This window comes from Pteropus vampyrus, unplaced genomic scaffold (genome assembly GCF_000151845.1).
Source record: "Pteropus vampyrus isolate Shadow unplaced genomic scaffold, Pvam_2.0 Scaffold399, whole genome shotgun sequence".
NCBI classification, from domain to species: Eukaryota; Metazoa; Chordata; class Mammalia; order Chiroptera; family Pteropodidae; genus Pteropus; species Pteropus vampyrus.
Window position 1 is genome coordinate 1419755 of NW_011889180.1, and position 10265 is coordinate 1430019.

Here is a 10265-nt window from a genome sequence, read left to right on the forward strand (position 1 = left end):
GTATTTCCATTTTACAGATACATAAATTATGCCCAACCAAACATTGAGTTATTTGCTTATAATTTAACAGGTAGAAAATGTTAAGAACCTGGAAGTCAGGTTTCTGACTTCAAATCTAATGGTGTTTCCTCTGTACTCCCATTGTAGATACCATCATGCTCTAGTAAGTGTGTCATAGTGAGGTCTGAGGATGATACTTTCTTGGTCGTGGTGTTTAGGGTGGACGTGTATGTGTCTCTGTCTATTTCTGATGTATGTTGGGGTAGGAGTAGGAGGATCTTTTGAGATTGTCAATGACTTGATGGAAAGGTCTTAGCAAGAAGTACTAAAGAAATCTTGGTCTTAAGGGGGAGGTTAACCCCCTAAATGTACCTATAACTACAGTTATTTTGGGCTATAGCAGAGCCAAGTCTTCACCCCTCTTATGTCTGATACCAAATGGTTTGTCTTCCTTCCGGAGAAATCCCAGAGCCTGTCATGGAGGATACCAGTGAGGATACTTCGATCCATAGATTGGAAGGCACTGACCTAGACTCTCAGGTTGGTGGTCTTATTTGTAAGACCAAAAGTGCAGCCAGTGAGCAGCATGTCTTCAAGGCTCCTGCTCCCCGCCCTTCACTGCTGGGACTGGACTTGTTGGCTTCCCTGAAACGGAGGGAGCGAGAGGAGAAGGACGATGGGGAGGACAAGAAGAAGTCCAGAGTCTCTTCCTACAAGGACTGGGAAGAGAGCAAGGAGGACCAGAGGGATGCTGAGGAGGAGAGCAGTGACCAGGCTGGCCGAAGTAGCCGAAAAGACAGGTAAAGGCTTTAGGATGCTTTGACCCAAAAGAGATGAAAATAGAGGCTAGAAAACAGTGTCCCATGTTTATCTCTCAGTTTTCTTCTTAGACATGTAGAGCTTTATGATTTTATTATGATTCTGTAATATCGAGAGTAGATAAGAATTTCGTATTTTCTTCAGATTTGTGGGGAATGGTTAAAGGCGAATAAAGAGTAGTTGATGGAGATTAGAAATGCTTGGGGTTGTTGCTGTACATAAGCCTGCAGTACCAGGGGATAAAGTGGAAAGGGACAGGTCACTTGTTTGACATGGCCAGAGGTTTTGGGGCAGGGTTTTCCTCCTATGGAGGGGCTGTTTACCAGGTGCCCTGCTTGTTTCAGACATTATCGATCTGCTCGGGTAGAGACTCCATCCCATCCTGGTGGTGTGAGTGAAGAGTTTTGGGAACGTAATCGGCAGAGAGAGCGGGAGCGGCGGGAACATGGTGTCTATGCATCATCCAAAGAAGAAAAGGATCGGAAGAAGGAGAGGTCACGGGATCGGGACGGTGACCGCAGGAGAGAGAGAGGTAAACTGCCCAACATAGTTCCTATAGTCTTTTAAGCATTTAAATTAACATGCCAGCTGCTTTCCTATTGTAGTTTTTATAATGCCCATTAAATTAGGGAGCCCTGTTTGTATAATGCCATCCTGATTGTTTTCGACCCTCAGGGTTGGGAATAGCAGGCTGTCCTTAAGGGCTGTTACTTGCAACATAGCTGCTTTGCTTGAGTGTGTGGTCCTCATTTTATTATGAAACTGAGAAATAAAGATGATAATGGGGAATATGCCTAAGAAACCAGAATCTGCAGTAGTGTCGATGATAGAGAAAGGACAGAGCTATGGAGCAAGGCTGGACATAAAATCCAGTGCTGGCTTTGCTCAGTGTCGTTTAACTTTTATAGGTTATAGACTTGCAACTATTAAATAGCTAATCACTATGGACTTGTAACTATTCTTTTTTGAATTTTTGCAGGAAAATAACTGTTACTGTGAGTTTGAAACTTTCTAGCCAGTAACTATTTTTTCCCCTTGAAAGAATGGGGATATGTGAGTGTCAGGAGTCCATGGATCGCATTAGAGCAGTGCAGGTTGCACCTGTGAGTGAGTGCGTGGGGAGGCTTGTCGTTTCTCTAGGGTGAAGATGGGTGGAAGTTGGGAAAGGACACATGTTTTCTAAGCTCTGTGTGTGACTCTTGACAGATGAACGGGATAGAAGCAGGCACAGCAGCAGGTCGGAGCGAGATGGAGCGTCAGAGCGCAGCAGAAGGGGTGAACCGGAGAGCCCGCGGCACCGGCCTAAAGGTAGACGGACCTGTTGCTGGTGGTGGTGTGTGAGGGGTCAGGTATATAAAGAGTGGAGCGAGCGACTGCTATCCTCAGTGGTTTGCTGTCGGCAGAGTCCGAATTCCTAATTCTCCCATGAACTTCTTGGAATACTTGGTCCTGATCCAGGTGGGAAGGCCCTGGACCTCACTGTCGAGATGGATATGCTCCTATAAGGTGATAGGCTGGTTTACTGAATGGTCACTTTTCCAAATGGCAGAAAAAAATAGAGAGCTGGGGAGCAGAAGAAGGATTTATTAAAAAGAATTCTTTATATGCAAGAGGGATATGTTTACAGAGATAAATTGAGTATTCCTTGAAGTGTTATAAAACAGACAAAAACTGAGCATTAAAATTTAGGTATCTTTAAAAACTGTCAGAACCATCTTATCCATTCAAATAGGTACAAAGTTTGTAAGCAATGAAATAAATTTGAGGAATTGACTTTTGGCTAATAGTCCTGGTTAAATTAGATGTCACCTGTGGATGTGTCTTTTGCGGCCCCAGATGCAGCCACCCCTTCAAGGTCTACCTGGGAGGAAGAGGACAGTGGCTATGGCTCCTCAAGGCGCTCGCAGTGGGAGTCGCCCTCCCCAACGCCTTCCTATCGGGATTCTGAGCGGAGTCATCGGCCATCCAGTCGAGATCGGGATAGGTGATGTTCTGGGCAGTGCAGCCCAGTTTTTCTCAGTGGGTGGCATGGGGGGATGTGATGAGGGCAAAGAGATCGGGGCCACTAGAACAGATGGCAGCTGCGGAACATACCAGCTTAGTGACTATTTGGTGATGCTGGTTATACTGTTTCCCAGGTCTGTGAGGAGCAGATACTCAGATGACACACCTCTGCCAACTCCATCCTACAAATACAATGAGTGGGCCGATGACAGAAGACACCTGGGGTCTACCCCACGCCTGTCGAGGGGCCGAGGTAAGGTAGGGTGGGAATCGGAGGTGGAAAGCAGGGTCACTCATCTGGTGAGGCTGAGCGAAGCTGTCCTTCTGGAGCTGTGTAGCTTTGCAGGTCTGTTGGTCACCACTGGGGATAAGCTAGGGTTGTATGGACTGACCTGCTACATGTCCTTCAGGAAGACGTGAGGATGGCGAAGAGGGAATTTCATTTGACACGGAAGAGGAGCGGCAGCAATGGGAAGATGACCAGAGGGTAAAAACTTTACATCTTCGAGGGACTAAATGAGGGAGGTGGCCATCTGTCGGCGAGTGGGTGACAGGAGGTGTCAGAGACCAAGTGCCACGAGTGACACTCCCGTGGGGTTGGACTTTGATCAGAGTAGTTAACACTGGGCAGTCTCAGCGAAGCTGAGCCCAGTTCAGTCCCGAAGCCCGGGAATTCTTCTAGGGGCACAGGCTCCGCGGTGAAACCTCCTGCCCAATGCAGGTCAGACCTGTTTTCTAGTTATGTGTTGATGCCCCCATGTGGTCAATCTAAGAAGTGCTGTCATGATGGGCTGCCATATAAAGTGCCTGTAGCACCCTCTCATAAGTGCTATTCCACTGTACCAGTTACTCTTTACCAAACGTGTCCTCTCTGTTGGCCACGTCTTGCACATAAACTGGATCTGTCCTTTGTTCATTGCTTTGTCTCTTGCGCTTCAGCAAGCTGACCGGGATTGGTACATGATGGATGAGGGGTATGATGAGTTCCACAATCCCCTGGCCTACTCCTCTGAGGACTACGTGAGGAGGCGGGAGCAGCATCTGCATAAACAGAAGCAGAAGCGTATTTCGGCTCAGCGGAGACAGATCAATGAGGTGAGACTGCCTACATAGTTGCAGCTGATTCCGCTGGAGTTGGGAGCATGTGGGAGAAGCAGCAGGTTGTGCATGTGATGACAGCTCAGTTTGTTTCTCTATTGCTGAAGTACTAGATTTAGCTATAACTCTGCAGGTACAAGAGGGGTGGAACTTTTTATTAGTAGCTTAAAATAAATCCCAACTCATAACTTCTCTCTTTTGTAGTACTTCCTTCAGGGGTGCCGTTGATGGAAACTAATAGGGTGGGACTTGGCTCTGTGGTCTCTGTTCTTTACGTCTCTGAGTGAGGCTGGAGACAGTCACCATTTGTGTGTCCATATAGAGATTCTGACTGAGATGTTAAGTTCTGCTTCTTTGAAAAAGTACTGCAGGTGATTTTGGATTAGTGACTCTTCTAAGGAGCTGCAGGAGAGGCCTGTGACATCTCTGCAGCCCCCACGGCCCTTCTGTCAGGACTTGATGCATGGACTTGCCTGGTGACCTTTCAGGACGACCTGTCAGTTGCATTCTGAGTGCGGCCTCCCATTGTGTCCTTACAGGACAATGAGCGCTGGGAGACAAACCGCATGCTTACCAGTGGCGTGGTCCATCGGCTAGAGGTGGACGAGGACTTTGAAGAGGATAGTGCGGCCAAGGTGCACCTGATGGTGCATAACCTGGTGCCTCCCTTTCTGGACGGGCGCATTGTCTTTACCAAGCAGGTGAGGTTCCTCTGTGGCCCGTGAGAAGAAAGTAGAAATGGAAAGAAAAAGACAGGAAAGGGGAAAAAAAGGCCCCATCGCAATAGGGTAGCCATCCCTTTCCTTTACTAGGGCTGTTGTGAAATGGACCTTCTTGTTGAGATTAATGATAAGTTAGGAATTTTTCTGTCTCTCAACCTCTTGCAGCCAGAGCCTGTGATTCCAGTCAAGGACGCCACTTCTGACCTGGCCATTATTGCTCGAAAAGGCAGTCAAACAGTGCGGAAGCACAGGGAGCAGAAGGAGCGCAAGAAGGTTGGTTTCCTGTCATCTGGGGCTGGAGAGTCTCTGCATGTTCTTCTTTTCTTTTTTCTTCTTTTTATGTTATGTCAGACGGCGTAGGCAGGTTTCTTGTTAGAACTTAGAGGACACTCAGAGCAAGAACCGGCCCTTGGCAGAGGGCACCGCGCTTCTCCACCGGGGCCTGGTGAGGACATCCACAGGGCTTGATGCTTTGGGAGCCTGAGGTCGAGGACTGGAGTGCACGCTGGGTGCCACTGCTGCCTTCTGGGAATTTACCACCTGCTGCTAGATGAAACCTGTTGTCAAATGGGATTTATTTTCCATTGATCATAGTCATGTCACAGGATGGAGCAGATATGCCTTTAATGTCTTTTTCAGGCTCAGCACAAACACTGGGAACTGGCTGGAACCAAACTGGGAGATATAATGGGTGTCAAAAAAGAGGAAGAGCCAGATAAAGCTTTGACAGAAGATGGTAGAGTGGACTACAGGTGAGAGCCCTGGCCAGCCAGGGCCGTCTCCAAAGACGGGCCCTCAAAGCGGAACTGATAGAATTCATGGCTCATGAACAGGAAAGTGATGTCACTTTGAGTCTTCTGGTCTCTTCTGGTCCCTTCCTCCGAGTCTCCTTCCAGCTTCAGCTTTTTCTAGCTATTCCTACTGCCACCATTGCTACTACTGTAGGAGCTTCCTCTGTCAGGTAGCATTAAATGCCTCACAGATAACTCGATCACTGACTTTTCGCCACAGTCCCATGGGATAGGTGCTGTTATTCTCATTTTGTGTGAGGAAAATGAGGCCCAGGGAGGTTGAGTAACTTGCGTGAGGTCACCCAGACAGTAAATGGTACAGCGAGGATCAGGCCCGGACAGTCTAGCATCGGAGCCTACCCTTAGCCATTCTGCTGAAGTGCGTTTCAGGTATTCATTGTGGAAAGATGGCCTTTGTCCCCTTAGATTTCAGTTCAACATAAGCAAGAACTATTTTTAACAGACGTTTGAAAGTAGAATGGGTTGTCTTATCAGGTGGTGACTTCCCTGTTCATATTTAAACTGATATGGGTAACCGCTTACTGGGATTCCCACACTGGATAGATGGCTGGACTCAAGTGTCCCTTGTGAATCTCATTCTTTGAACACCCTGAAGTTCTGTTGAACTGTCGTCTGAAGTTAATACTTCTCTGTGCCCCTGTGAGAAGTGTCTCAAATGAGAAGTTGGTACTATTGATCAGTCCTTGTTAGTCTTTAGTTAACATAATCCCTTAGCTGTTAATTGTTAGCTGACTGGGAGTGACCGGGAAATTAGAAATAGGAAGCTTGACAGCGTGGGGTAGGGGTAGGTCTGACGGGATCAGGTGGGAGGAAGTGGCTGGAAGACTGTGTGGACTGATGTAGCACTGGCCTGATATCTTTTTGTCTTGGAGTCTTGGGAAAACTACATACTACTTTTGAGTCTTGAGATGTGTACATGTGACAGATACTTGAGTGCTTTCAGTAGAAATTATAGGTAAGTATTCGGACTGTTCTCACAGCTTGTTGAAAATGAAGCCTTACAGACTGTGCCATCATGTCAAGAGGAGGAAGGAGGTCTGGCCTGGGTTGTGACTACAGCCATGACCCCTCCTCTTAGCACTTTAAGAGTTGTGCTGAAAGTGCTCAAGGTTATTCTGTATAAGATGATGAAATGACCTGGAGATTTCAGCTCCTCTTCCGGCTGAACTCTTTAGGGTAGAGAATTTGCCCCTTTGCTAATCTGTAACTCCTCTGAGCCATATTTAGCTCTTTTTTTTTTTTAAATGCCTATAGCACCTGGTCTTCCTAGGTGGTTTCCCATCCAAGTACTAACCAGGCCTGACCTGGCTTAGCTTCCGAGATCAGACGAGATTGGGCTTGTTTAGGGTGGCATGGCTGTAGACCATATTTCGCTCTTTTTGACAGAAGCGTTTGGTGTGTTATGGGTGATGGATTCTCAGAGAGCAGTTCTGCTCCCTTAGGCTGGAAGAGACGAGAGGCACCTCAGATCATCTGGCTGCTCTAGTGTCTTGAAGTCTTATTGCTTCTTGTTGAAGTGGTTCTCATTTTCGGGTATAGGAAGGACGGTAACCCAGTCAGGAAGGATGATGTGGGAAATTGTGCAGGGTGCTTAGGCTGTTGTGTCTTCTCAGGACGGAGCAGAAGTTTGCAGATCACATGAAGAAAAAGAGCGAAGCCAGCAGTGAATTTGCAAAAAAGAAGTCAATCCTGGAGCAGAGGCAGTACCTGCCCATCTTTGCGGTGCAGCAAGAACTACTCACTATTATCAGGTAATTCTGCCCCAGGGCCTGGGAATTCCAGTATTGAATGGGGCGTTGAGGTGGCCCCTTTGTATTTACTCAGTAGCTCTTTTTCTTTTGGGCATCGCATCCAATGGGGAAGGGAAAGAATATATTTTTTCTGACCTGGGTACCCTAGGGCTACTCTGTGGCATGGTTTTGTTGTAGTTCACTTATTTAAACCTCACTGTCAGACATTTCAGGTGGTGTCCCAGTAGTGGACCATTTTCCCAGGAAATCCTCCTCTCTAAGCAGACGTACTCCTTGGATAGCCAGACCTGGGGATAGGAGGTGGCAGCATCTTCTCAGAGGCGGTTTTCCACTCCAGTTGACTCACCCTTTGCCTTCTCTCCCTTGTAGAGATAACAGCATCGTGATCGTGGTTGGGGAGACGGGCAGTGGTAAGACCACTCAGCTGACCCAGTACTTGCATGAAGATGGTTATACGGACTACGGGATGATTGGGTGCACCCAGCCTCGGCGTGTGGCAGCCATGTCAGTGGCCAAGAGAGTCAGCGAAGAGATGGGGGGAAACCTTGGGGAGGAGGTGAGTGGGCGTGGGGGCTGAGCTGTGTAGTTATCACCTGGTAGCTTCTGTTCATTTGAGGTGATCGGCTAAGGCCTGGACCCAGCACGGGGTGGGCTAGTGGTGAGCTGGTGCTGGAGCTCCTGAGCCATCTCTCTGACCTCTAGGTGGGTTATGCCATCCGCTTCGAAGATTGCACTTCAGAAAACACCTTGATCAAATACATGACTGATGGGATCCTGCTCCGAGAGTCCCTCCGGGAAGCGGACCTGGATCACTACAGTGCCATCATCATGGATGAGGCGCACGAGCGCTCCCTCAACACCGACGTGCTCTTTGGGCTGCTCCGGGAGGTGAGGCCTACGGGGGCCAGGCCCTGTGTCTGTGGGGCTTTGACCAGTGCACTGCCGTAGTGAGTGATCAGGGCACTCTAGGTGACGGGGCCTCAGTCAGGTCAGAGTGTCTGCTGAGGCCTCTGAGTTGCCAGGTTTCTACCTGGTATTGTGGTTTACTCTGTTTTTGCTCAGCTGAGTGACTCATGGTTCTATTGGCTGTGGTTCCGTGGGTTCAGTCAGAATTGTTACGCATTTTTGTGCCAGTTCGTCAGCTTTGGCTTCTGTTTCATTCGGGAATAACGTCGATGTGACTGAAGGACGGAAGTCAAGGGTCCCAAAACTACGAGAAGCCTCTGACTGACCTCTTCTCTTAGGTTGTGGCTCGGCGCTCCGACCTAAAGCTCATCGTCACATCAGCCACTATGGATGCAGATAAATTTGCTGCCTTTTTTGGGAATGTTCCTATCTTCCACATCCCTGGTCGCACCTTCCCTGTTGACATCCTCTTCAGCAAGGTACTGAGGCCTCCATTTTTTGAACTGACCCTGAGCTTTGATCAGAAGTCAGTTGGGTTCAGGGGAGGGTGCTGAGTTGGGAAAGGTGTTGTGGTGTCGTGGGGTAGATGGGGCAGCCTGCAGCTCCAGGGCTCTGGGAATATTTTGTTTTATTGTTTCCTTGGAGCGGAAGTACGAGACCCAGAGAAGGCAGTCGGGCCCCTCTATAAATGCGACGGGCCTGAAAGTCTACTGGCTTTGGCCCCAGACCAGTGACTGGGCCACTGGTTCCCAGAGGGGTGCCTAGCCTGAATTTCCCTCGACACTTCCCTCTGATGGTGGCCCTGGCTGGTGTTTCAGACCCCACAGGAGGATTATGTGGAGGCCGCAGTGAAGCAGTCCTTGCAGGTGCACCTGTCGGGGGCCCCCGGGGACATTCTCATCTTCATGCCTGGCCAGGAGGACATAGAGGTGCGTGCCTCGGTCATGACCATGATGAACGGGTGTGTCTTGTGTGTGTGAGAGTGGGGCCCCAGTGTGTCACTGTTACTGTGTCCTCAGGTGACCTCAGACCAGATTGTGGAACATCTGGAAGAACTAGAGAATGCGCCCGCCTTGGCTGTGCTGCCCATCTACTCTCAGCTGCCTTCTGACCTCCAGGCCAAAATCTTCCAGAAGGTACGACAACTAGAACATCTGTCCTGGGTCCCCACCTTTGGGTCTTTCTGGGTTCTCCCAAAGGAGGGCAAGAGAGCAGATATTACTTTTCTGGCAGGGGTGGGGAGCGCTTTTTCCCCTAGGGGGGTAGTCCTTGGTACCTGGGGGCCTACAGCCTTCCCTCCCTGCACGTCTTTTCTGGCTGTAGGCTCCAGATGGTGTTCGGAAGTGCATCGTTGCCACCAACATTGCTGAGACATCTCTGACTGTTGACGGCATCATGTTTGTTATCGACTCCGGTTATTGCAAGTTAAAGGTGAGAGAAGACACTGGCCCCAGGGCCCTGGGCGCTCTCCCAAAGCTGACTCGGCTGTGGGAGTGGGAAGCAGGCCCTGGGCCTCGGCCCTCCAACAAGGGATGTGTGTGGGAGTGGTGGTATTTAAGAGGCTAACGTTTATTGAGTGCCGAATTTGCCATGTGCTTGATTTATTTGATCTTTGTGATAACTTGACGAAGTAGAAAATTTAAATAATTCAACAGAGATCACAGCTGGTGTTTATGGGGAAATTTCTTGAGGTTTCTAGCTCCAAAAGGGTGGCCGTCTGTATTGCTAAGATACTTTGCTCTGCAGTGTGTAGCACCCATGGTTCGTCTTTGTCTCAAGGCTGTCTCCCTTTTCCTTTTCTCTCTACTCTGTCCTTAATCAGCCCTTTGCTGCCCCCTCCTAGGTCTTCAACCCCAGGATTGGCATGGATGCTCTGCAGATCTACCCCATCAGCCAGGCCAATGCCAACCAGAGGTCGGGGCGAGCCGGCAGGACGGGCCCAGGTCAGTGTTTCAGGTAGGAGCCCTGTGCCAGCCTGCTTTCCGGGGCGGCGCTGGGATTGCTGAGTGTGGGGCCTGGGCTCGGTGGGCGAGATCAGACTGTGATCCAGCAGAGGAATGCTGGCCTTCGAGCTGATCTTCGAGGCCGGGGACTGATAGTGGGCCTGCCACTTGTTGGTCCTCTCAGCATATACTGCTGAGTGGAAGAAGTAG

At 49.3% G+C, this 10265-nt stretch overlaps 1 protein-coding gene and 1 pseudogene across 2 annotated transcripts in view; one reads left to right on the forward strand and one right to left on the reverse strand.

Moving 5' to 3' along the window:
* DHX38 (DEAH-box helicase 38) overlaps nt 1-10265 on the forward strand; it is an 18672-nt gene that overhangs the window by 1846 nt on the left and 6561 nt on the right. Inside the window, exons 2-19 of one of the 2 annotated variants that reach the window (XM_011380698.2) lie at nt 470-800; nt 1164-1351; nt 2026-2127; nt 2656-2803; nt 2958-3076; nt 3234-3310; nt 3763-3918; nt 4461-4622; nt 4809-4916; nt 5283-5395; nt 7069-7206; nt 7576-7762; nt 7909-8094; nt 8451-8591; nt 8931-9041; nt 9132-9248; nt 9436-9543; nt 9956-10068. In XM_011380698.2, the coding sequence (XP_011379000.1) occupies nt 478-800; nt 1164-1351; nt 2026-2127; nt 2656-2803; nt 2958-3076; nt 3234-3310; nt 3763-3918; nt 4461-4622; nt 4809-4916; nt 5283-5395; nt 7069-7206; nt 7576-7762; nt 7909-8094; nt 8451-8591; nt 8931-9041; nt 9132-9248; nt 9436-9543; nt 9956-10068 (2597 nt within the window). In that variant the 5' untranslated portion in view covers nt 470-477. Of the gene's footprint in view, nt 1-460; nt 801-1163; nt 1352-2025; nt 2128-2655; nt 2804-2957; nt 3077-3233; nt 3311-3762; nt 3919-4460; nt 4623-4808; nt 4917-5282; nt 5396-7068; nt 7207-7575; nt 7763-7908; nt 8095-8450; nt 8592-8930; nt 9042-9131; nt 9249-9435; nt 9544-9955; nt 10069-10265 lie in introns of both variants that reach the window. The other variant, XM_011380697.2, reaches the window with a different exon arrangement.
* Nucleotides 6701-6819, reverse strand: LOC111731811 (annotated as a pseudogene).